The sequence below is a fragment of the Pongo pygmaeus genome, chromosome 5, assembly GCF_028885625.2.
Source record: "Pongo pygmaeus isolate AG05252 chromosome 5, NHGRI_mPonPyg2-v2.0_pri, whole genome shotgun sequence".
Taxonomy (NCBI): Eukaryota; Metazoa; Chordata; class Mammalia; order Primates; family Hominidae; genus Pongo; species Pongo pygmaeus.
In genome coordinates this window covers 153,199,520-153,227,135 of record NC_072378.2, presented here as the reverse complement: position 1 = coordinate 153,227,135, position 27,616 = coordinate 153,199,520, and the positions used below count along the sequence as shown (strand labels likewise).

General features: G+C 35.5%; 2 protein-coding genes across 6 annotated transcripts in view; both read right to left on the bottom strand.

The window, feature by feature from the left end:
- Nucleotides 1–27,616, bottom strand: part of VIP (vasoactive intestinal peptide) — a 116,104-nt gene that overhangs the window by 29,822 nt on the left and 58,666 nt on the right. The window contains exon 1 of one of the 3 annotated variants that reach the window (XM_054492795.1): nucleotides 2,434–2,513. The exons of the other annotated variants lie outside the window; for them this stretch is intronic. The gene's annotated coding sequence lies outside the window, so the exon portion shown is untranslated. Of the gene's footprint in view, nucleotides 1–2,433; nucleotides 2,514–27,616 lie in introns of those variants that run through there. 3 annotated transcript variants of the gene reach the window in all.
- Nucleotides 1,185–27,616, bottom strand: MYCT1 (MYC target 1). 3 transcript variants are annotated; one of them, XM_054492790.2, is made up of 3 exons: nucleotides 27,458–27,616; nucleotides 7,064–7,575; nucleotides 1,185–2,672 (listed from the first exon to the last, which is right to left on the bottom strand). In XM_054492790.2, the coding sequence occupies exons 1-2, from the start codon at nucleotides 27,507–27,509 to the stop codon at nucleotides 7,064–7,066; spliced, it is 564 nt and encodes a 187-aa protein (XP_054348765.1). In that variant the 5' UTR covers nucleotides 27,510–27,616; the 3' UTR covers nucleotides 1,185–2,672. The 3 variants fall into 3 exon arrangements, with proteins under 3 accessions (XP_054348765.1, XP_054348763.1, XP_054348762.1); XM_054492788.2 differs by lacking the exon at nucleotides 1,185–2,672 and adding an exon at nucleotides 4,808–6,565; XM_054492787.2 differs by lacking the exon at nucleotides 1,185–2,672 and adding an exon at nucleotides 4,808–6,561.

The window sequence follows — 27,616 nt, the reverse complement described above, 5'->3', positions numbered from 1 at the left end:
GTTAAAGACAAACCACTTGAAAAAAAAAACCTGTGGAAATTTGTCACTGGAGCACTAACCAAAACTAACAATCCTAGTAATAATATTAGTGTAATTAAAGTTCCAAAGAACATTTGCACCTAGCATCAGTGTGAGTCAATCCTTACAGCTTTGCATGGAATTTTTATAGCGGTTTTCAGATATTGTTAGAGTTCTTTTCCTTAATTTGAAAAATTCTATTCCTAATTGCTTCAAAACATGAGTGTTTCTCCAAACTGGATATTCAGAGACATGACAGTTTTCTCTACTTAACTCATTCTCCACAAATCACACTGTGTCCCTAAGCTGGAAAGCACATATTGTTCTTGATTCTTGATATCCTTGTCAATCATCAAAATTTGACTGTATTTTGTTGCTATTCTTTGTGAATTCTTTTTAATTAACTTATTATCTATTTATTTGAGACAGGGTCTCACTCTGTCACCCAGGCTAGAGTACAGTGGCACGATCACAGCTCACTGAAGCCTCAACCCCCTGGGCTCAAGCTATACCCTCACCTCAACCTCCCAAGTAGTTGGGAATACAGCCTCCCGAGTAGCTGGGATTACAAGCCTGGCTAGTTTTTTGATTTTTAGTAGAGATGAGGTCTTGCTATGTTGCCCAGGCTGGTCTCAAACTCCTGCGCTCAAGTGATCCTTCTGCCTCACACTCCCAAAGTACTGGGATTATAGGCATGAGCCACCATGCCCTGCCTTTTTGTGAATTCTTAATAGGAGTTTTTAGTTTTTCCACTTTCAGTGTTGTTAAAGGTTTTTTTTTTCTACTTAGAATTCTTTATGTTCATTTTCACCAGTGAATTTCTTAATTTCTTTCTTACAACGATTTTTCCCATTGATCCTGCGAGCTGTTTACATAAAAGCATTAACTCCTTGTCATGCATTTTGTGAATTTTTTTTCCCTCAATTTGCTCCTCAGCTTTGAACAAATACCTTAGGCTACTCCCATCATACCTTACAGTCCTATACTCTCAGATTCCCATTGACCATTTGGCTTTTTGACTTCTGTTACTTAATGGCACCCATTGCCCATTCTTCCTGCCCAACTGTAGTCAATAATCTAATTTAAGTTTCAGCCGTCTTGTTCTCTATTTTAGCTAAGCAGAGGCTTACCTATGAAGCCTGCTTTTTCCATTTTTTTTTTTTTTTCAGACAGAGTCTCACTCTGTTGCCCAGGCTGGAGTGCAATGGCATGATCTCAGCTCACTGCAACTTCTGCCTTCTAGATTCAAGGGATTCTCCTGCCTCAGCCTCCCAAGTAGGTGGGATTACAGGCCCACACCATCACGCCTGGCTAATTTTTGTATTTTGAGTAGAGATGGCATTTCATCATGTTGGCCAGGCTGGTCTTGAATTCCTGACCTCAAGTGATCTGCCCGTCTCTGTCTACCAAAGTGCTGGGATTACAGGCATGAGCCACCATGCCCGGCCTGAAGCCTGGTTTTTTAATAAAGACTCTTCCCAGTCATGAAGTCCCTGAGTCCCTGGCACTCTGAGAACGCCACAGTTCATAAAGATGTCCATTTCTGCTGTAGCTTTTCAGTAGTGTCAGAGTGACAGCCATTGAGAGCAGGGATTTGTCATTGGCAGTAGTGACACCTGCTGGCCCTGCAGCTCTAGCTCCTGGTCAGGCATTTTGGAACTAGCATCTATCCTTTCCCCAACATACCTTACAAAAGCCACTGCATATGCTAGTGCACTTGCATGGCCGTTCTCTATTTTACTTACACCACAGTGAAGATCTCATTAAATCTGTTCTTCCAGCATGGCTTCAACTCTCAGAACCACTCTCAAGCTATAGCTACAATATTCTAAGCTCTTCTGTGGTTACAATGTCTATACCACAAGGATGAGAGATGATCAGCATTTTACCACAACAAAGTATGGACGACTTGCTATTCAAATCAGATTAGGCTCATACTTTGTGTCTCCCCGTATCATCTCAGCACAGGGACAGAGCTACAGTGTGTGAGGCCCTGGATAAATATTTTTTGCAGGGCCTTATCTTGTATTTTAAAAATTGGTTAAAAATGTTTTACAAAATTCATGGGCACAAATGAGGTATAGTGATCGTTCCATAATTTTTTTTTTGGAGATGGAGTCTCACTCTGTTGCCCAGGCTGGAGTGCAGTGGTGCAATCTTGGCTCACTGCAACCTCTGCCTCCCGGGTTCAAGCGATTCTCCTGCCTCAGCCTCCCGAGTAGCTGGGATTACAGGCACCCGCCACCATGCCTGGCTAATTTTCTTTATTTTTAGTAGAGACAAGATTTCACCATCTTGGCCAGGCTGGTCTCAAACTCCAGCCCTCTCAAAGTGCTGGGATTACAGGCGTGAGCCACCGCGCCCGGCCTCCATAAATATTTTAAGTGAGTTGAGAAGTACTTAGATAGTTATTACCCAGAGAGTCTTCATTCTGAGTTAAAGTCACCCCAGATCAGCATGTCAGTACCATTCTGGCTGTCCAGTATCATGTGATTCTGTGAAAGAAATACACTCCCATCAGCAGCAGTGACCTGATTGCCAGGCTGTCCTCCTGAAACTGGGGTTCAGTCACAGAGATTGCATAGATAAAAGTCCTGGAGAGCTTCTGAGATAGCTGGTTGACCTGACATGCTAGATACAGGGTCAAAGATCACCTGAAAGGGAAAGAAAAAGACAAAAAAGGACTAGCATCCACACAGGTCTTGGTCTAGGCTCATGTGCCCTGTCCAGTTGGCATTGCCAGTCCTGGCCAGTTCTACACACTGAACTGTAATTTAGAAAACTTCAAAGAAGGTATTCTGAAGTGTGGGGCCCCATGAGGCATGGGTCCCACTTGCCTGGGTGAGGGTAGAACTATCCCAGTGTCTAGACTGTGAGGATCTATTTATCATCAGCCATTCTTTTTTTTTTTGAGACGGAGTTTTGCTCTTCTTGCCCAAGCTGCAATGCAATTGCACAATCTTGCCTCACTGTAACCTCTGCCTCCCAGGTTCAAGCGATTCTCCTACCTCAGCCTCCTGAGTAGCTGGGATTACAGGCATGCGCCACCACGCCTGGCTAATTTTGTATTTTTAGTAGAGACAGGGTTTCTCCTTGTTGGTCAGGCTGGTCTCGAACTCCCGACCTCAGGTGATCTGCCCGCCTCGGCCTCCCAAAGTGCTGGGATTACAGGCATGAGCCACCGCGCCTGGCCATCACTCATTCTTTGAAGTGGTACTCGGGTGAATTTATTTCAAGTTGTAACATCATAAAAAGATATGAGTAATCTTAAGTAATGGAAGTTTATTCAAAAGATACTGCAGCCATTTTACTCCAGGTCTTTGTTATTTTAGTCTCTCCTTTCCCTTCGAGGTCTCTCAGTGGCAGTTCTCCCATTCTCTCCCTTCATCCCCACCCTCTCACGCAAAGCAGGGCAGATCTAGTTCGGTCGGTTACTCACATCTGATATGGAATGCTCTGATCCAGTCCCACACGGCTAGTATAGCAGGCTTGGTCTCCATACAAGTTCATCGCCACTTTTCTCAGAGAAAACCGTGTACCTGGCAGGTGCTAGGAGACTTCGTGATCTGCCTAGTGCAAGACTCCTGATACATTTCATCAAACTGCCTTCCAAAAGGGCAATGCCAGTTTACCTTGCCACCAGAAATACGTAGGAGCACTCCCTTCTTAGTACATTTGCCAGCAGTGAGGAGATTCATTATTTCATAAATAATTAGCTATTGTGGGCCGGGCATGGTGGCTCACACCTGTAATCTCAGTGCTTTGGGAGCTGAGGTGGGCGGATCTCTTGAAGCCAGGAGTTTGAGACCAGCCTGGCAACTTGGCAAAACACTGTCTCTATTCAAATAATAATAATCATTAGCTAGTATGATAGAAAAAACTACTAGAGTGTTGTTTAAATGTACATGGGCACTTTCTTAGTAGTAACATGCAGTATTTTACCACAAACTTGTAAATCAATTAATTTTTCTCCTTGGTGAATTGCTTGTTTTGGTCCATTACTAATTTATCTATTTACAACTGAGTATTTTCCATATCTATTTATGTGTGCTAATCATAACTTCAAGATATTGGCCATTTTTGCCATATTTATATTAACTTCTTTCTTCTTTTTTTGTTTTTCCTTGTTTTTATACTTTGGATAAACTTATCTTTTAATGAACGGAATTTTAAATTTTTTTAAATAATCAAAACTGTTAATATTTTCCTTTGTAATTTATTTCATCCCTTTGGCTCTTAAAAAGTGCCCCTTTTCTATTTCATAGATTTGCTAAACATTTATTTCAAATTTCCTCTATTTTTTAGACAGCCATTATTTATTCTGTAAATAAAATAATTAAATAATTCTGTAATTATATATTTAGCTAATGAGATAAGACTCTAAGTTCATGTTTTAAATAAATAATTTACTAATTCTTCCATCTGCATTAATTTAAAAAATCTTGTAAAATTTATTTGTGATGTTCCCTTCCTCCATTATACATTTTTATATGAAAAAGGATTTGTGTCTCATTCCATTCATTTACAAATAGTCTAGATTAGGTTTAAATTACCAAAGTAAAAAGGAGACTTTTCTTATTCAACAAATTTTAATAAGCTCAAATACTATCATATAATTTTTCATCTAATCTGTTTTCCTGATTTAATCTGAATTTTATAATTTCTTGACTCCTTGCTTTTTAGAACAGTGTTGGCATTATTTCATAAATGAATTTTGAATAAAACTTGACATCAATTTATTTTTATTTCACAATCCACAAAACATTTCAAATTAAAGAAATACAACATTAAAGTCTCCAGTTTTTGCTTTAATTTCACATTTCATACACTCACAATATTTAGGAAATAGTCATTTTGACTGTCTTATAACTGGGATAAGGGTGCAGCAACAATTCTGCCAGATGGTTAAATGCCCCAGAGGATTTCTGCTCTTCTCTTCCTAATTTGGGAGATATAAAGCAGTTTTTACTCCAAACATAAATTCTTGATAAGAACCATACTCTGCTGATTTTTCATGTTAGACATTAAGGATGACATGCAAGTTAAAAAAAAAAAAAAAAGCCTTGATACCAAGTTAATATTCCCTTGAAATCTTACTTGGCTGCTAAATTTATTTGTTGAAAACCAACTTATAACAAATTGGTTATCCAGTTAGCTTTTTTCCCTTTTTCTTCAATTTTCTTCTTGCTCCCTCTTTCCCTTACTCTTTCCTTCTGGCATGTTTAATTAGAGAACATTTTCTACAAGCATTACTAAGAATAATGGTCCTTAAGGAATGATGGATAATATAAGGGAAATGAAAATAATAAAGTAAATGCTACATAGAATCTCTTATTCTTGAACCATGTTCAGACACTATTAGCTGTGACCACTGCAATAGGAAATGAAAACGAGGGTACTTTTTCACTGAAAATCCCAGTGTTCAAAGAAACAAAGAAACGACCACATAAACTAAATATTCACAATACTGGAAATGAACCACACACTTTTTGAGTAATACTCCAGTGAACTCATGTCCTTAAATGAGAAGGGCAGCCACAGACATCTGCCCACTGGAGCTCTCTGGTGCCCACATTTAGGGATGCATTCTTCCTTACAAGGGCAGCCACCTGTGGAAGTGGATTCTTAAATAACTGTGTGCACCAAAGACCATCTGGCAGGGCTTAATCACTGTACAAAGACTCTGCAGAGAAGTTGGAATTGAGATTCGTAGAGAAGCAAACCAGGAATGATGCCTGATGATTAAGAGTCAATCCAGGAAGGAGAATTCTTCATGGGCAACATCTATTTCAATAACAAACTCTCCCCAGTGACTCATCCTTATTTGTCTGTGAAGTTACAAAAGAAGATCCCCAGAGAAAGTGCTTTCCAAGTTGCTAGATGTAAGTTTAAGAAAGAAAATTTTTCCCTTAAGAAAAATGTGAGCTTGGTTTTAAACTTGAGGCTTGTTTTTAGGCCAAATGAATTAGATTTTTTCCTGTTGCTTTTCCAACAACGTAACGACAACAGTGAAGAAAAGGTAAATCATCGTGTTAGTACATCCAAGGATTTTGCCTCAAGGAAGTAGATAACTATTCTTGGGAAAAACACATAAAGAATTTGTCCAGAAAAAATTAGTGTCAAAAATGAAACATCCAAAGACACCAAAAGAGTTCAGTTTCCTGTGCTTGAGTCCCACACTTCTCATAATGATAAAATCAAGGAACTTTAGAATGTCCTATGTTCTGTCATTTTGTGCCCACATATTCCGTTAAAAATCCAAGATTGGCCAGGCATGGTGGCTCATGCCTATAATTCTAGCACTTTGGGAGGCCAAGGCAGGAGGATCATTTGAGTTTAGGAGTTTGAGATGAGCCTGGGCAACACAGTGAGACTTCATCTCTACTAAAATTCAAAAAAATTAGCCGGGCATGGTAGTGCACCCCTGTAGTCCCAGCTACTTGGGGCACTAAGATGGGAGGATTACTTGAGCCTGGGAGATAGAGGCTGCAGTGAGTCCTGATCATTCTACTGCAAATCCAGCCTGGGCGATGGACGAAGACCCTGTCTCAAAAGAAAAAAAAAAAATCCAAGATTGTAAAATGTCAACATGATTCACTTGTCATTCTAAAGAAAGTAAAATCCAAATTCCTTAGATTTTTGTTTAAAGTGACACAGTGATTTTTCTTCTCTTTCTAGTCACATTGGAAGTAAATGAGGATTGTAATCCACAAATATCTAAAGTTTTAATTTTAATTAAAATATATGTAATGCATCTTAGCTGATTCTTACATTAGAATCACTATTTTTAATAAGCCTCACATTGAATATAAAATACATAAATATAAAACCCTTGGGGGAAAATATTACATTTTTTGAAACAAAAGGGAAAACGTGTTTGAAGAAAATGTGTTTTACATTGTAATGTCCAACTTGCATAACCATGTTTCAACTTGGAACTCATGAGTTATTTGGGCCATGCCCTCAAAATTCTGTTTAGCCTATTTATGATTTCCTTTCAATAAAAGACAAGACAAGAAAGAAACAAAAACCAAAAGCACCCTACTCAGGAATCTGGGAACGCCTTGATGATGGACTCATAGGCAGGTGGGGGCGGTGTTGAAAGGCCCACTCGAAGACTGTTACTGGACCAGTAATCAGGACGGCTCAGACTGTGGGAAGTGCTGATGGTGGGAGAGATATTGGAAGAAGGGAGAGTCACCAGCTGACTCTCAGTTTCCACAGGAAGTGGTGGACATTGCAGAAAGGGATGGAAAGTAGAAGCTCTGAAACTTGATTTTCTTGGAAAGGAATTTGCTTGTTCCAGGGAAGCTTGTCGCTGGAAAGTGAGACTGGCCAGGCTGAGGTTGCTTCGACGTTCACAGCCACTGTGGCGGTAAAATCCAGTTCTGTTGAGGCCGTGGGTGTAAGAAGACCTAGATCTCCTGCTTGAACTCCACTGTGAGATGGGAGCACTGGCTCTTCTTCTTCGAGACAGACAAATGAACACAGCCCAAATAAATCCTCCAAGTATCAGCCCGATTGCCATGGATACGGTGAAGGACATGATAAGGTCCTCTGAAACAAAGAAAACAAATTACTAAATCAATTTTTAAATAATAGATTTTCAACTAAAAACAATGGTCAGCATATATACTGTAATTCAAAGAATACATGATTCATTTAAACATACTTTGAATTAGGGAAATAGAAGACAGTGTTAGGTGGATATGAACAAATGGAAGCTGATAATGCTTCCATTTATTCAAGCAGAAAGATACAAAATAACACTTTCAGCTGTGGCATTCCAGGTCACTTAACCTGTTTTACCATCTTTAAGAAATAAAAGGTAAAAGTAGTCTTACTTGATGTCATTAATTTATGGCGTTTAGTTCATCCATTTTTTACAGAGTTGCAAATGTAGCCCAAAGTTGATTTCCTTTTGAGTTATAGTAGTAACTAATGTGCCAGATTGATAAAGAATTTTGTCATCACTTTAACGTTGCCTTTTCCTCTGTCTGCTTTCATCAATCACATTGATTTCTGCCACCTGCAGTCTTCATGATGCCTCACTTCCTTTGCTCTTTCTGAGATAGGAAGTGCTGGGATAGAACCATCTGGCCAGCTGACTGATTGATGTCGTATTTCCTGAACTCCCAGACAGTCACCTATATCTCTGATTCTTTGATGACTTGACCTGTGCAGACTACTGGGCTCTTTCTTGTTTCCCAGGTTCCAGCTCATTCTTCTGTTATGCCCTTGTGATGATGAAATTCCTGTCACCTGAACCTCTATAGAGCCTCGGCTACGTACCAGTATTCTGTAATTCGTAGAACTTGTAATTTGTTCAGATTTCCCTTTCTGGGGAGAAAAATGCCTTTTCCTAACAGAAATGCTACCTTACTGCCTCTTGTAAACTAAATACATATTCTTGAATGGAACTGGGTAACTGAGTCTCCCCTCACCACACCACTTTGCAAAGAAAAATTCTGGATATTAGAAGACTCCTCCAGCCTGTTGGTCCCCCACATTTCCCCTCCATGATCTAACCCCTTGTCCCCAACATTTCTGCTCCATGATCTAACCCACAAGTCATGCTGGTTTCTCACTGTACCAAAGCCTGTCATTCTCTCTAAAACTCTGTGCTTTTCCACGTATTTGTCCTTATATCTGAATTTAATTTTTTAATCTTCTGTCTGGAAAATTCATTCTTCAAGCTCTACCTTCAAGTATCACAACTTCAATAAAGACTCCTACATTTCCTAGACAAAAATGAGTTATTGCTAAGGAGAAAGGTAAGCTATCATATCTAATTGCTTATGTAGGTAGTCTGTTATTGAGAGAGCCATAGCCTGAAAATTAGCTGATGGGTGTTGTGAGACTGGGGAAGAGGGGGAGAAAATAGCCACACACGTTTTGCTGTTCCTCCCATCAAGAGATAGAGTCTATTTCCCCACCCCTTGAATCTGGGCGGGCTTCATGACTTGCTCTGACGAGTAGGATGCAATGGAATTGAAGCTATACAAGTTCAAGCCTAAGCTACAAGAGGCTCAGCATCCACCCTTCCTTCTCTTGGGACCCCTGCCATTGTCAGCATATAAATAAGGCCAGACTAGCCTGCCAGATGATGAGAGACAAATGGCCCAGGAACCCCTACTGCCCTAGCCAAAAGCCTGCTAACCTGGACATATGAATGGCATCATCCTAGATAATTCAGATGCTAGTCAACTCACCAAATGACTGTGACACATGAGCAAAGACCAGCAGAAAATCCACCAAGCTGATTTCATCTCAAATTACCAATCCATAGGATTGTGAGCGAAGCAAATTATTATTATTTTAAGCTACTATGTTTGGGGGTGGATTGTTACATGGCAAAAGCTCTCTGATACAGAGTTCCAAACTCAGCTCTGTTCCTAATATGTTTTGTGATTTTTAGGGAATTTGTTTAGATCCACTGATTTCATTTTATATATATATATATAAAGGAGTTAGATTTTATGATTGCCAAGGTTCTTTTTAGCATATTGTAATCTATGATAGTATGTAGACTACCTAGAATGCAGAAATAACAAAACAAACTAATGTTAATAACTACAAAGGAATAATCACTGCTGTCTAATTTTAGGATATAGTTCAGTGTCCTTCCACCATATATTGTCACATTTATCTCCTGTGGAAAAGCTACATTTATTGTGTTCTACTTTCATAATTATCTGTACAAATAGTTATATCAACATTCTCTAAAGCAATGGCTTTATGCTAAGTTCCCAGGCACATTTTTTAGTGTATTATATCACTTAATCCTCAAACATCCCAATAAAGGAAATGCTAGTGTTATTTCCATTTAATAGTTGTGGCTACTGAGAGGTAAGTAACAAGCCCATAGTCCCACACCTGGTGAAGGTCAAGTAAGGATTTGAGACCAAAGCATCTTAATTAATAGCTAAATTGCTTATTTATTTTCTAAGTGTAAGGTAAGAAAATATTAATCTAAAATGAAAATGAACAACATAAATTGCATAAAAATTGGTCGATTCAATACCAGAGTATCTTGTAGTCTGTTATGAACAGAAATACTTGAGAGAATGGTGGTTAAATAATATTTTGTGTTCTACAGATATATTTCCATGAATCAATAGCCTTTAGTGGAGACTTTTAAATATCAACAAGTTCAGCTATGGACTCATAGAAATGGAGTTTCAGCTAAAACAAGCTCTTGAAAATGTGTTGGACATAAATTCCTCATTTTATAGATATTGAAACAGAAGCTAAGGTTTATGTGGTAGAATTAACACTTGATTTATTGTAATAATTGATTGGCAAGTATCACTGGTTAGGGAACTATTAGTTACACTAGTGTATGATATAAATGAGAAGACAAATACTCAAATTTACAAAATATGTGTCCTTGCTATGTGTAAATGTACCTAACCACTACTAGAGTCTGACTGAAGACTCTAAATATCTCAGTATATAAGCAGGCATAATAGATAAAATTTAAAAAGAGATATTTCCTTGATTTCAGCAAAATGGAGTTAAAACCAGAATCTGAAAGGAGAAAATATATTCAGTTACTCAATGAAAGCATTTAAAGGTTACAAGAGTCCTTATACATGGTCTCTGTGTATGCCCTTTGAGCCTCTCATCTTCTGACAAATCAGATATTCCCAATATAAATGTTATTTGAGCCTCTCATCTTCTGACAAATCAGATATTCCCAATATAAATGTTATTTATAGTGGAGTAATAGCAAACTTTAGATTCGAGAAAAAAATAGAAACTATTTAAATACACAATCAATGAAAAATAATTTCTTGTCTATTATTGTGATTGAGGCCAGGTGCAGTGGCTCATGCCTATAATCCCAGCACTTTGCGAGGCCGAGGTGAGAAGATCGCCTGAGCCCAGACCAGCCTGGGCAACATAATGGGACCTGTCTCTACAAAAAGTAAAAATAAATTAATTAAATAAAATACAGCAATTGAGTATATTAGCAAAAACAACAAAAATACATGGAGTGAGAAATATATTTATATTTCAGATGACTGTTTTATTTCCAAAATATATTATTGTTCTGATGTAAGAAAACTAGGATAATATCCAAACTCTAATGGGCAAGTTATTATAGAATATATTGGACCATCACAATCTTCTTAAATGACAAGTTTCAGTTTGGGAACTAAAAAGATTATTTTTGTGGCACTAAAACTATAACGATATTTCCATGAGAGGAATTTGACAACAAACCTGTTTAAAATGATCATTCTCTGTGGCTTGGTAATACTTTGATTTGATACGGCAAACCTATTGTCTAGGCCCAAAATTTGGGGAAATGACTTAAAATATCATCAAATATCGGGTTATGTAGATATCCAAAAAGGATTAAATAATGAATTTAAAATGTATGTGAGAATCATAAGAATAATATATACACACAATAATAGACTATTTAAATTTTGAATGAATATAAAGTAGGATAAGATGGGGGTGCAACAGAAATTATAAAAATTACAAAAAAAATTGCTTTTGATATGGATTTAATTGTTCCTCAGTAGAGTACACGTATCATGAAAACGACTTCTTAATCCATAAAGTCAGTAAAATACACACTTTAGAAATTGTATTAGTCTGTTTTCATGCTGCTGATAAAGACGTACCTGAGACTGGGCAATTTACAAAAGAAAGAGGTTTAATTGGACTTACATTTCCACATGGCTGGGGAGGCCTCACAATCCTGGTGGAAGACAAGCAGGAGCAAGCCACATCTTGCATGGATGGCAGCAGACAAAGAGAGCTTGTGCAGGAAAACTCCGCCTTGTACTAACCATCAGATCTTGTGAGACTTACTCAGTATCATGAGAAAAGCACAGGAAATTCCTGCCCCCATGATTCAATTACTTTCCACTGGGTCCCTCCCACAACATGTGGGAATTCAAAATGAGATTTGGGTGGGGACACAGCCAAACCATATCAGAAATCATTGCACTAATTCTTATACCTTGCAGAATATTAAAACACCTACAAATAATACTGCTGACAGAAGAATTTCTAAGACTTCCTGAGATATATGGTAAAATGCTTATCTATCTTCTTAAGCTCCCTTAAGTCCAAACAGCAAAGGCAAATGTAGAAATGCAGAAAGGCAATGAGAAAGAGATGTTGAGTCAAATAACAGGGGTGGTCTTTCATACACATTTTTTTTCATTTAATTATAGTTAATGATTTTTCTGACCTGCCGACACTAGAATTTAGAAACTGTGTGATGAAAGCAGCATCTACTGGTCATACAGCTTTAAATTTTCATATATGTAATTCCATTCTGGCAGACTTTTGACAATGTATTTTGGGAGCCTTTTTTAAAACCTAGTGTAGAAGAAAATGTAACTGAAAAAAAGACATTGGCAAAGATATTACTTTTTAAAAAATGATATGCCGTCTTACTTCTCAACAATCTTAGGAGAAGAAAAATGAGCCATAATCTTTCTTCTTAATAATTGCAATATAATGCAACTTATGAGACCAAATGATTACTTTAAAAAATGTTAACTTTCCTTTTGAAAGCAGAAGGAAAAAACTCTAACATTGGTAAGGTATGCCATATAAATTAAATATATGTCATCCTAATTTGTAATACGTACCTACAAAACTAGCAAGTAGATGGCACATAACAAGCCCTCAATGAACACTGGCTCTTACTGCTAATAGTTGTGTAATTTCCTCAAGTCATTTGACCCTTCTTGGCCTGATAATAACAGCCATGTTCGTGTCTTCCAATTTTAATATTGTAATATTCAATATGATTTTTAGCAAATATAATCAATACCTCAGATTCCATCCACTGGTATTAAAATTTTGTAGAGGTCACCATCTAGTGGCCTTGAGTTGAAGCATTCCAACTATGAAAGTGATTTATCAGTGACGGCAGAATGAAACATTGTGTAAAACATTCAAAAACCCTTTGCAGTTGTAAGAATCATAAGTCCAACGTTCACCAAAGCAGGCCATGAAGTCCTTGGTATCATAGAGTGTATAGGAGAATGGTTCAGGCAATAGAACTACTTTTGACGAAAAGGATTTTTAGGGAGAATAATATTTAGGGCATAGAAATTTGATTGATTATAATAATTTAAACAGCCAAGGAATATTTTCCATTATATCTCATCTGCCAGAACATCTTATTGGGTCTGTTTTCACAAACAAAAAAAAATCCAGAATTCAACTTCTCACTACCCACTCTGCGATTTCACTGATCCAAGTGGCCACATTCCCACATCTGTGACCTGGAATATGGTCTTCCTGCTTCTGTCCTTGCCATATCCCTCACACCCCAACAATGTGCTCAATGCAGTAGTCAGAGAGAACATTTTAAAATGTAAGTCAAATCATGTCACTCTTCTGTTCGAAATTCTCCACTTCTCCCAGAGTAAAAACAAGTGTCTAAGAATATCCTAAAAGTCCCTACTTGATAGGCTCCCAATTATCTGAGCCCATCTCCTCTACTCTTCCTTTGGGTTACTCAGCTCTGTCTGCACTTCCCTCCTCACCATTCCTTAAGTACATCAGATGGGCTGGCTCCTGACTTAGGGCCCATCCCTGGTTGTAATCTATTCCTAAAATTATTTCCTCAGCTATCTGTATGGTTAATTTCAGATCTTTTGCTCATACGTAACTTTCTCATTGAGGTCTACCCTGGCTGCTCTACCTAAAATGACACCCCGTCCCACCTCTGAAGCCTAAATGGAACGCTTATTTTTCTTTTTTCCTTCCTGGTTAATGGAAACTACATTCATTAATTTATACTCTTTAAGAAAATGTGAATGAGATGCATAAGCATTATGAGCTGGAAATGTCATTATATTTGAAAGATAGGAGGATAACATATATCTGGAATGCTTCAAAAAGCTTCATGGAAAAATAAATTGTAGATGCCTTTTTGTGAATGGTAGTGGTCAAATAAACAAAAGGCTTGGAGATTTGAAAGTAGTTTTGATCAAAATTATAAGGCACAAGCCATATTCTGAATATAATTAGTTAACAGTATTGCTAGAGGTGAAGGCAAATTCAAAAGTATCAAGGTAGCACACCCCTTTCTGTATATGATAGACTAACATGTATCAAACCACTGAGAGCAAGTGTACAATGGAGAATAAAATATTTTCTTAAATTTGTTTGAAGCCATCAGAGACTTATCAAAACTGTTAAATCGAAGGAGCAAATTCCAGGAGAAAAGAAAATCTTTCATCACAATAATCTGTAAAGAGAAACAAAAATATCTGAGTAGAATGCTGTGCACTATCAGTAAGCTTAGAAAACATAAGTTTGTGTTCAGGGGCTGCCAAGGAAGTTGGACCCTAGGAAACATCCCAGAATCCCAGGGAGTAGGCCCCCTAAGATCTACTCCCTAAGATTCATGGTAAACAGGAAAAAGAGCAGACCTCACAAAGATAAAAATATAGATCAATCCCAAGTTGGACCGAGGTGCTCTTCCCCTAACTGCCAGAAGGAAAGTTTTATATATATATATAAAATAGAAAGTTATATATTTAAATAAATCTATATATACCTAATAATGTTATTGTATATATGTGTTATAAATAATAAATTACAAGTCATCCTAAGAGGCAAGACAAAGTAAACAAAAACTAAAAGAACAAATAGAAAATGGAAAAATATCTGTAAGTTATGAAGATATTTGAATTATCAGACAAAAATATTAAAATAACTGTTGATTAATGTGTTTAAAAAAATTAACAAGTTAAAAATTTTCAGCAGAGATTGAGGATCTATAAAGATAATTAAATAAAATATCTAGTGAAAATTATAAAATATTTTAACTGAATTCTGATAAAATTGTGAAATATCAAAACATGTGAGATGTGCCTAAAGCCACATTCATAAGAAAATTTATAGCTTTATAGGTATACATTTTAAAATAAGAAAGCCTAAAAAAATCAATTATTTCGGTTTCCATATTAAGAAGCTAAGAAAAGATCACTAGCTGAAATATAAGTAAAGTAGCATACAGTAAATAAGAGAAAGCAGAACGTAATGAAACAGGGGCAAAAAAAAAAAAAAGAAAGAGAAAAAATAGACAAATTATCAAAGCCAGATATGAAAAAAATCTAATAAAAATTAATAAAATACTAATTGGAATGACAAGGATGGAAAGAGGAGAGAAAGAGAAAGAGGGAAAAAGAGCAGGCAGGAACAAGAGAAAGAGACAGAGAGAAAGAGAGAAAATCACCACCAGTATCAAGAGTAAGAAACGTGACATTAGAACAGATTATACAGGCAATAAAAACATCAAGCTAGGATTCCAAATCAGCTTTTATGAACTGACTCTTTCAAGTAATAAGGACTATAAACACTGAAAACAATACAAAAAAAAAATTCTACCTAAAGGCCTTAAGAACGACCAAATGCTTGCAGCTACTAGAGAGGAGTTGAGACCTGGAAGAAAAGAACAACAAGTACTAGTCAAGCTCCAGTTTTCAAACCTTTTAACTTGAGGGCAGCTTCCAGTCTGGGACAGGTAAAGCTGAAGTTAAAAACCTGCACTGTTTCTGATCTTGAGAAACAAAGGACAGAGATTGCGGAAACAAGAGCTGCTAAGAATGTGAGAGGGAAATCCTGGAGAAGAGAAAGGCAGAGAGGAGAATCCCCAAATTTTATTTATAAACATTTCACATATCTTCGGTTGACTCCTGAATCACACATATATGGGACATATTCCAAACAGCACTAGAGAGAAAAAAAAAAAACTAAAGTGAGATTTAAGCTGCTGCCCAAGGGACAGGCTTTATAGGTTTCTGTAGTTGTAGTTCCACAGAGTTATTTGCCTGTGAAAATAAACTAGGGGGAAAAACATACATCAAAACACTCTTCAGGGTAATACAGCGGAATCCATTCAAAATGTTCAAGATACAATATGAAATTACTTGGCACATGAAGAAACAGGAAAAAGTGACACATTCTCAAGAGAAAAGACAGTCATCAAAAACAGACTTTAAGATGACCCAGATATAATTAGCAGACAAAAATTTTAAAGCAACTTATATGTCCATGTTCAATGATTTATTAATCCTCACAATGAATAAAATGATAGGAAATTTCAGCAAAGAAATAGAAACTATAAGAAATAACAAAATGGATATTCTAAAACTAAAAAAATGAGAACTAAAAAAATTTATACCATGAGCTTAACAGTAAAATTAAAATGAGAGAGAAAAGAATCAGCCAACTTAAAGGTGTATTAATAGAACTTATCCAATTTGAAAAATGGAGAAAAATATTGGGGGGAAAAAGCAAGCCTCTAGGACTTGTGGAACTATATAAAAATATTTAACAGATGTGCAATTATAATCCCCAAAACAGAGGAAAGGGTGAATGGAGCAAAAGCATTTTGAATAAATGAGGCTGAAATTTTTCAAAATTAGTGAAACAAATTAATCTACAAATCAGGAGTCTCAGTAACATCAAGCAGAATATATATAAAGAACTATGCACATCATAGTCAAACAGCTGAAGATAAAAGGTTAACAAAAAAACTTGAACACAGCCAATAATAATAATAACATTACATTCATAAAAGACAATTATTTGAATAACTACTCACTTTTAATAAGACACAATGATATTTTAAAGTGATTTAAAAAAGCTGTCAAATCAGAATTTTATATACAGCAAAAGTATCCCTTAAGTATAATAGTGAAATAAATACTCTTTCAGGTGAAACAGAATTCAAATTAATCACCAGCACACCTACACTAAAACATGTGCTGAAGAAAATCCTTAGTCTGGGGAAAATGAAAAATGGGATCTTTACGAAGAAATTGAGACAATCAGAAACAGTATCAGAGTAAATATAGAAGACTCTTTTCCCTCAATTTCTTTAAAATACATTTTTTCTAGTTAGAGCAAAAATTAAAATATTTTCATATGAAATGTATAGTTTATATAGATTTAATATGTAATAATTATAATACAAAGAATTGGAACAGGATATAAATAAATCTTGATTGATTGATTCAGTTTTTAAGAGATTTTAGAGACAGGGACTTACTATGTCATCCAGGCTAGTCTCACAGTTTTGGGCTCAAATGACCCTCCCACCTCAGTCTCCAAGTAACTGAGACTACAGGCACACACCAACGCACTCAGCTATTAGCTTGTTTTTTATATTGAAAATCTTATGTATTCTAAAATATAACTACAAATTACATTAAGCAAGATTGCAGAATTTAAGACTTATATATAAAAATATGTTTATATACTAGCAGCAAACAACTGGAAAGTATAATTACACCATTACAATAGCATCATTAAGCATAACATATCTAGGAATCTTTTCTTACAAAATGTATGCAAGGTGTCTGCACCACAAATTTTGAAATACTACTGAAAGAAATTAAAGGTCTAAAAAGTGGAGAGATATACTATATTTGTGAATTATAAGCCTCAATATTATTAAGATGCCAACTGCCCTTAAATTTATTTATATAAATAAATTTATATAATTGAATCAACTAAAATTCCAATAAACAGGCTGTTTGTATTATTTTACAAATGACACTAAGTTGTATATGATGACAATACAAAGGAACAATAAAAGCAAAGCTGGAAGCATCATACCACTTGATTTTAAAATATACTACAAAGCTATAATAGTCAAAACAGCATGGTACTGGCATTTACATAGACATTTAGATTAATGAAACATAATAGGGAGGAAGCCCAGTACTAAATCCATTCATTTGTGACAATTGATATTTGACAACAATATCAAAAATGCACAATGGGGAAATTATTGCCTCTTCAATAAAAGGTAATGGGAAAACTGCATATCCACATGCAGAAGAATAAAATTGGACCCTTATCTCATACCATATAGAAAAATCAAGTCAAAATGGATTAAAGATACAAACCTAAGACCAGAAACCCAAAAAACCACTAGAGGACAACATAGGGAAAAAGCTTGATATTGATCTGGGCAATTATATTTTTGCATATGACAGCACAGGAAAAAAGCAAAAATAGACAAGTAGAATTGTGTCAAACTACAAAGCTTCTGCACAGTAAAGGAAATAATCAACAGAGAGAAGAGATGCCTACAGAATGAGAGAAAATATTTGCAAATCGTATATCTGATAAGAAGTTAACATCTAAAGTATATAAGAAGCTCACACAACACAAAAGCAAGAAAACAAATAATCTGTTTAAAAAATAAGCAAAGAACCTGAATAGACATCTCTCAAAAGAAGCCCCACAAGTGACCAACAGGTAAATGAAAAAATGCTCAACATAACTACTCATTAGGGAAATGCAAATCAAAGCCACAATGGAATATCACCTCACACGTGCCAAAATGCCTATTATCAAAAAGACAAAAGATAATGAGTTTTGGTGAGGATGTGGAGAAAAGGAAACTGTACAGTGTTGATGAAAATGTAAATTGACACAGTAATGGAAAATAGCATGAAGGTTCCTCAAAAATTAAAAATAGAACTACATAGAATTCAGCAATCCCTTCATGTGTACATTAAAAGGAAATGAGATCAGAATCTCTAAGAGATATCTGCACTTCCATGTTCATTGCAGCATTGTCACAATAGCCAAAATACATAATCCACCTAAGTGTCCATCATCAGATGAATGGATAAATATGGTGACATATATATGCATACACACACACACACACACACACACACACACACACACACATATATATATATGGTTTCTATAATGGGAATGTTGTATTTCAGATGCTCTTAGACTTATGATGAGGTTGGATTTAGATAAATCCATCGTACATTGAAAATACCATAAGTCAAAAATGCATATAATACCCCTAACTTACCAACTTCATAGCTTAGCTTAGCCTACCTTAAATATGCACAGAATACTTATATTAGCCTAAAATTAGGCAAAATCATCTAACAAAATTCAGCTTTATAATAATAAAAGGTAAAATTTTTAACTTTATACAAATTTCTATTACACAAAAGTTGTCACATAATTGGATATTTCTCTACTTTGTACACGATTATTCTCACTCTCCACAGAAAGGCTGCTTAACTTCTCATCTGGTGGTGGCAAGCACCAAAATCCTGATTTTAACAGAATAGTAGTAAAAATACTTCCGTGATTTAAGTTGAAAGCAGTACATTGTACATGGCTCTGGTACCCAGTATCAGGAATATACAAATGTCTTTTTATTCAAAAATACAAAATAAATTATCTGTAGGCATGAACAATGACAGCAGTAAACCATTATATATTTTGTCAGCTGAAACCAGTAACTAATGGTTACAGTGATTTCTTAAACATCAGCCAGCCTTTCCTTCATTTTCTCCAACTGACTTCTCTGAAGTTATTGGTAAGGAACACTGCCTTGGGCTTCCTGTCACAGTTCATTAATAAAGGTAAAGCACTATTCTAGGAGTTAGAACATGCCACCTCTCATACCACCTCCCATTCCACCCATTGCACCCATTCCAGGGTCCTTCTCTTCTTTAGGAATTTCTGTGACTACAACTTCTGCTGTAGTTAACAGAGAGACCACACCAGCAGCATCCGATAAAGCAGCTCTCACAACCTTTGTTAGGTCAGTAATTGCTTTTTCCACCATATTCACAAAATCTCTGACCACAGCATCGTAACCAACTTCTGAGGAACTTTGCATAATTTTCTCAACTATCAAAGATCTTTCAACACTTGCATTCTTAGCAATGGTCATTGCTGGAATTTTGAGTGTTCTTTTAATAATTTCTATACCAATTTTTTATCTTAATCAGCTGGAGTCTATGAGTTCAAGGCTGGAAAGCACCAAAGCAGGAGAAAATTTTATAATTATAATAATAAATTAAAATAATAAACATTAAAGATCAAAATTCAAAATACAGTTTCTACTGAATGTGTATCATTTTCATATCATCATAAAGTCAAAAAATTGTAAGTTGAACTATCATAAGTCAGGGACCATCTGTATATAATAAGGGAATGTTATTATTCAGCATTAAAAAAAAATCCTGTCATTTTCAGCAACCTAGATGAACCTGGAGGACATTATGCTAAGTGAAATAAACCAGGCACAGAAGGACAAATACAGCCAGCCTCCAACTTACCATGGTTGGATTTGGGATTTTTTGGCTACGATGGTGCAAAAGCCATAAGCATTCAGCAGAAACTTCCAGTACCCATATGACCATTTTTTTTTCACTTTCAGTATAGTGTTCAACAAACTACATGAGCTATTCAACATTTTTTAATAAAATAGGCTTGGTGTTAGATGATTTTGCTCAACTGTAGGCTAATGTAAGTGTTCTGAGCATATTTAAGTTAGGCTACGCTAAGCTATGATGTTCAGTAGTTTAGCTCTAGTAAATACAGTTTCAACCTGATATTTTCAGCTTACAATGAGTTTGGATTTAACCCCAATGTTAAGTGGATGAGCATCTGTACTGCATGATTGCACTTATTTGTGGAATGCAAAAAAGATGAAGTTATAAAAGCAGAGAAGAGAATTGTGATTGCCAGTGACTTGGGGGTGGGGGGAAAAGGGAGATGCTGAGCAAAAAATGCAAAGTTTCAGTTGCGCAGGAGCTTGAAGCCCTAACATACAACATAGTGACTGTAGTTATGAAATTATTTCTTATACTTGAAATTGGCCAAAAATGTAGATCTTAGATGTTCTTACCACCAAAAATAAAGCTTACTACCTGAGGTGATAGTCATATTAATTAGCTTGATTGTAGTAATCATTTTACAATATATATGTATATCAAAATATCATGTTGTACACCTTAAATATATTGTTTTTATTTGCCAATTATACCTCAATAAAGCCTGGGAGTGAGAAAATACAAAGGTCACGAAAAGCCAAAGTAATCTTGACAGAGAAAAACAGTTAATAATATATTGTAGAGTTTCAAATATCTAGAAGATATTTTGAATGTTCTTGCACAAAGAAATAATAAATGTTTGCAGTGATGGATATGCTGATTACCCTGATTTGATCATTACACATTGTGTACTTGTTTTGATGTTTCACTCTGTACCCCATAAGTATGTACAATTATGTGATAAAAATTGTTTAAAAAATAAAAAGGAGAACAAAGTTGGAAGATTTATGTAACTTCAAGACTTACTATAAAAACCAACAAATGAAACAGAATGGAGATCTTAGCAACAGGCTTACACTTACATGACCATTTGATTTTCAACAAAGGTGCCAAAGGACTTGAATAGAGAAAGTCTTGGCTGGACACAGTGGCTCAGGCCTGTAATCCTAGCACTTTGGGAGGCCAAGGTGGGCAAATCGCTTGAGCCCAGGAGTTTGAGACCCGTCTGGGCAACATGGCAAAGCCTTGTCTCTACAAATACAAAAAGAAAGAAATTAGCCTGGTGCGGTGGCACACGCCTGTAGTCCCAGCTACGTGGGAGGCTGAGGTGGGATGATCACTTGAGCCCAGGAAGTTGAAGCTGCAGTGAGCTGTGATTGCACCACTGCACTCCACCCGCGTGACAGAGTGAGACCCTGTCTCAAAAATAAAATAAAATAAAATAAAATAAAATAAAATAAAATAAAAAATAGAAAATATTTTCAAGAAATTGTGCAGAAAAAGCTGGATATCAATATGAAAACAATCCCTCAATTTCTACACTATATGCAAAAATTTAATTTGAAGTGGACAATTATGGATCCTAAATATGAAAGCTAAAATTTTAAAGTCTTAAAGCCTTTAGACTGGGAGGGGGCATTTGGAAACCTTTTGGGCCAGTGATTATGTATCTTGATTGGGCTTTGGGTTACTCAAGTGTGTGTGTCAAAATTCTACAAATGTTCTGTTATGATTTGTACACTTCATTTTTATTCACCTTATATGTTTCATTGTATGTAAATTTGACTTTAAAAGGAAAAGAGTTGTAAAACATAATTGAATTCCTGTTAATGATATGCATACTAAAGTAATTAGGGGGAACTGTATTGATGCCTTTAGTTTACTTTGAAATATATTGACTAATAGAATGACAAAGAAAATGAGTATTACAAAAATGTTACAGATAGAATTCAGATGGTAAGGTATGTGGGTGTTCACTGTAGAATTCTTCAAATATTTATGTATGTTTGAACATTTTCATAATAAAATGTTGAAAAACTAATGAGAATGGCATAAACAACATTTAAACAATATATTTTGAAATTTAATTCAAATGGTCAAATTCCTGGGAAACACAAACTCCCTTAACTAACAGAAGAATTGATAGAAAATCTGAGTAGTTCACCATTGTTAAAGAAATGGAATGTGCCATTTAAAACACTCCAATTGAAAATACTACATATAGTTACAATAGTGAATTTTCCCAAGCACTTAAACAATAAACAATGCCATCTTATACAAACTTTTCCCAGTAATAGAAAAGTAGGGAAAATGTCCCAATTTGCTTTACAAGGCTTGCATAACATTGACACCTGACAAAGCTATCAGAGAAAGGACAATTATAGGCCACTTTCTCTCATGAATTTAGATGCAGAAGTTTGAGGTCAGGGATGTATTAAAAAGTCCAGTCTCATGGGTTCCATCTCACATCTGTTGAATCTTAATCTCTGAGCATGGAATCCAGTGAGAGATGAGTTTTCATAATTCTTAGTAATTCTGATGCATTTTGAAGACAAGCATTTGTAAATGTTTTTCAAACTTACTAGGTAACTGAGATAGGGGAACTAAGGAATAGACTATTAATATGCAACACAGACATTTCTTTTCAAAATACAAATTGAAAAAATGAATTTGAGAAATAGTATTTGTTTCCAAATTTGGGGAAAATATAGTGGAAATTCTTAGGACATATGCCCAGGCCATAAACCTGTTCCCCTCTTAACTTCTTTGGGAACATCCTATGCCCATCTGCTGGGGTGGTCCCTAAGAGCTATATTTTTCTACAGGCCAAAGAACAGTATTTTCTGCTAGTAGCCAGGGATCCCTCCTCTTGACAGCACTTGATCCCCAACAAATCAGTTCACAACCCTGCTTCTCATCAATTACCTTAGAGAGAATTAAGTCTGTTAGCAAGGATGCATAGAAAAAAGAAAAGTCAATGCTTCATATTTAAATTATTCATAATTTTTTAAACATATAGAATAAATAATAGTTTGAAAGCCAACATTTTTACTGCAATAGTTGGATACTTCAAAATGGAAAAGAGTGCTTTGAGTTTTTTTGTTTGGTTCAGTTTCTAAATGCTAAGAGCCTAAAGGACTTAAGAACATAACTTTCTATCATAAACAGTATAGGAAAGAATAAACCATGGCCTATGAGTCAATTTCCATGCATCTAAAGAGGAGGAGCTTTGGGGAGACAAAGAGAAGAGCTATATAGAATACGACCTGTAAGGGTTTTGGAGAAGGGAAGCATCACTCTCCATCCCTCCCTGTGTTGAGCTACAGATTGATTAGGGAATCCCAGAAGAACTGGTAGTCATTTCCAGCTTCCTGGGAAAGATGGCAAGCCGCTCTGAGAACCCCTGGGTATCTGAAGGGTAGATAAGGAAGTGAGGTAGGGAGTAGGGGACATGGTGCTATTGCATCCAGGCCAAGGGCACCTGATGTAGCCCAGCCTCCTAAGGAAGGCTCCTGCAGCTCTAGGGTTATGGGACAATATTGAAAATTGTTCTGTGCCATTGAGACAGATGGAGAAGTACCTGAATAAGGGCCAGTAGACCAGAGGGATTTACAGAAAGGAAAAGCCATGCTATTAGCTAATATTACACAGATCATGTGAGCCAGATTTTATAGTAGGAGATTTCGGCAGTGAAAATCAGAGAAAGGGCAATGTCTCAAAAGCTGATGAGAAATACATGTCAGTAGATGTCAGCAGAGGCCAGAACTTGATCAAGCACCAACGTGCCCTCTCTCCAATACACAGAATATAACCCCTCCACCCCTCCACCCATCCACACACCCTCTCCAACATTAAAGAAAATTCCCAGAGGGAGGAATATGGAGAGATTATAAATCACTGGATTGCAAGTGATCAGGTTAAATTAGATCAAACTTTTACGCTGACATTCAAAATCTTGCAGAAATCTGCCTCCAACCTGCCTTACCAGCTATGTCCCTGAAACAACCACACACACACTCTCTAGTCAAGCCTTTCCTTTCTCCACAAACATGCCTGGGTGTTTCTACTTCTGCATATTTGCTGGTGACATTTTTCCTGAGCTCCCCAAACCTCTTGAAATGCCTTATTTGTGTCACTGACTCCTAATACATTGCCTATATGGTCAGCGAACGCTTCTGAGTGAACTAATGAACTGAATGAGAATGAGTTGATGAGGGAAAAAAATGAATGACAAGACTGTCCTTCTTAGAATTATCTCCCTGTCTGAAATTTATCTTTCTAGGAACTGATAGCACCTCAATTTTTTCTGAGAAAGATTTAGGGATTATTTCTGCCATATATTGTTTTAACTGATATTATCAACCATTGCAATTTTATCATATGTTATCTTGTATTATTCCACAACTATATAGGTTTGTATGTGCATATGTAGCATATATATATAGATGCATAATTGCCTCCAAGAGCGTAATCCTTTTGAGACAGACATTGCACTTTTGGTGAGAATTGAATTAAGTGAATAAGTGCAAACTCCTGCAACCATATCTTCCCCCAACTTTTCACAATGCTAGCCATTAGGAAAAAAATGCAAAGTAAGATAGCAGAAACAACTAAAACTACATATTCTACAGGACTCGCAAGTACTAAGAGAATAACTGAGTTCAGTATTTGTCTCCTATCGCCTTAGAGGACACGGCAAATTTTCACGGGCCGTGTTTCCTGCAGCTTTTATGGGAAGGTTTATAGAGAAAGGAAGCGCATTAAAGAAAGCAAAAATACGGAGTGGAAGGTGACAGTCTGCATCTGTGTTGTCACTTTCAGGCTAACTTTATTGCCAACCCTTGCACTTAAATGCTTGCACACCTTTAGGAAGTTTTAGTGGGTGATAGCTATGAAAATGCAAGCTATTGTTTTTGGTAATAACCCGATATTATTATGCCATCATTTAGCGCTCATTAAAGTAAACCAGAAAAGTTATACTGGGAAAACAACTTTTTTTGTACCTTAAAGTGTGCTACGTCTGAGCAATTTATATGGTTCAATGTACAGGTTTTTCTTTTCTAAGCTATTTTTCTTTATTTTCCAAATTCAATGTGCCAAGCAGATGACTGATTTTGGAAGCAATAACAATGCATTACACTGCCTTGTACAAGAGTCTCAAAATAATATTTTTGAGGAGTCAGTGGTCAAAATAGACATCAATTTAGATACAAAAAAGCAATGGAAATTTAAAAGATTGACATTTATATTTCAGGAAATGTATACATTTTATATGTTTATATTTTTATTCACATTTTATACTTCATATTTTTACCCCAGAAGCAATAATACAATCTTTTATATATTTTCCTAAAATCATCAAACATTATATCTGCTCTCCATATTTCCATCGGCTTTGTTAATGTTTATCAATGTAACACTCCCCTTTCTGGTTTTCATTATTTTCACCTAATTTTCATTACAGTCACAAAACAAAAGAAAGGAAAAACTAGTATTTGTCTTTGAAATAATAAGTTTTAATTCCCCCTTAAGCACAGATTTCTATATTAAAAATATCTAAATTTTTAGAATCAATAGGTGGACTCCAACTAACCATTCTCTTATTAATATCAAGTTTATTTTAATGTTTTAGTCAGTGAATAATGATTTGTTTTTTTAAGTAAACCTGAAATTTAATTTTGAATGGTTTGAAAAAAATAGATTGCTTTCTACATATTAATGTTTGCATAAACTACGTTACTTTTGAATAATTTATACAGATAACATTTTTATAATGATGAATTTGATTTGGACAGACTCTAGCTCTTTTTCAGTGTGTATTTAGCACTTATTTTCTCTATAAGTGAGGACAGCAAATAATATTTTAACAAGCATATAACCAGACATCTACAATTCAAAGGCTTCTGTCTAGTGCTAGCTACCTAAAATAACCAATTACTGAAGCCTTTCTTTACAAATGTACTAGAATAATCTATTTTCTTCGTCTTAATTTTGTTACATAAATTGATTAGGAGCTCACCAATATCCTTCCTTTTCAGTCTTCCAGCAAACATAAATGTAGGTGAGAAAAAAAGAATGAGTTAATTCTTTTTTTTTTCTTATGCTGAATTTTTAATATCTTTTAAAACCAATAAATATTTGTCCCTACATTTTTCATCTAAGAAAGTACATAGGTTAAAGGACTGGAGTGAATTCTTTTCATGCAGATTTCTGTGATGGTAGACATACAGATTGCTGGGAAAAGTCGGCCACTACTGCCCACTGTTTATGTGAAAGTTTCCAAAACCCCACCTTGAATCAGCAGAAAGTCTGAATTGTACACTGAGAGGACTAAGAACTTGTTCTGGCCATATAAACAGATCTGTTCATATATACTATTTTCTTCATTAAAGTGTTTTTCTGAATTTAATTTAAATTGCCTCCTTTAATATAAAAATTTCCCTGAACCCAAGAGTACATGTCAACTCCCCATGTGAGCCCTTCTTCTTTGTACCTCTAACCTGGAGCAACTGAGTTTTGACCTCAGCACAGTCCCATTGTCAACATCAGGGAACACTGGACTGTTAGCTGTGGCTGGACTCAGACAAAAAATACTCCAAAAAATACTTTTGTATTGTTCTTTTCCCCCACCCCCCGTGATAGGATTCCACTGAATGTTACACGTGAAGTTATTTCCACTTAATCTTTTCTACTATAGTTTTCTCAAATTTCATATTATTCCATGTTTTATTTGTTATACTCTAAAGTCATTCATTTATTTTACCTGTGTTATTGCACTTTAAATTCACTCATTTAAGTACAGATGTTATTAGGATTCACTTTGGAAATTAAAGCATATAACATTCACAACATAAGTGAAAATAGCCTCTATGGAAAATCTCGATTTCATAAAATAAAATATATAATCTATAACCTTCAAACAAATGAAAGTTAATTTTTCCAACACAATCTACATGCCATATTCTAAGCAGGAATTACCTCCACCTTATGTTTTTTATTTTTATCCTCACTATTTCCTAATTATATTTTGTAACACCAGCCAAAATCTGTACTTAATACCCAGATTCTTCTTGAATATCTTCATAGAACACTATAAAGACATATAAATATATACGTATATAAATTTATATCTATAAATATATACATATATATTTATATCTATAAATATATTTCTGCTAATAAACATATGAAATAGATTTGTTAATAAACATGAAAACTTTAAGTAATCACGTTATAGTAAACAAAATGTCTCAGAGATTTTCAATGTTTTAATAATCATGCAGTGCATTTCTTACATCCTAATTTTACATTTTAAACAGTAAAAGAAAATACCTTACCCCAAAAGTTTTCTGGCCATGGACTCCCTAAACTTGTTGTGTTATTAGCCATAATATCCACAAGAAATAGAAGAGAAGAAAAAGAGAAAGAAAAACCAGTATGTCGAAAAAAAGCAGTTTGATTCTATCTCTTTGTAGTACAGCAAGAGAAAAATAATT

Excerpts from the sequence above, each read along its gene's own strand:
- MYCT1 (XM_054492790.2), bottom strand. The coding sequence starts at position 27,509 with ATGGCTAATAACACAACAAGTTTAGGGAGTCCATGGCCAGAAAACTTT. Across the intron at positions 7,576-27,457 it reads ATGGCCAGAAAACTTTTGGG|AGGACCTTATCATGTCCTTC; the intron begins GTAAGGTATTTT and ends TCTTTGTTTCAG.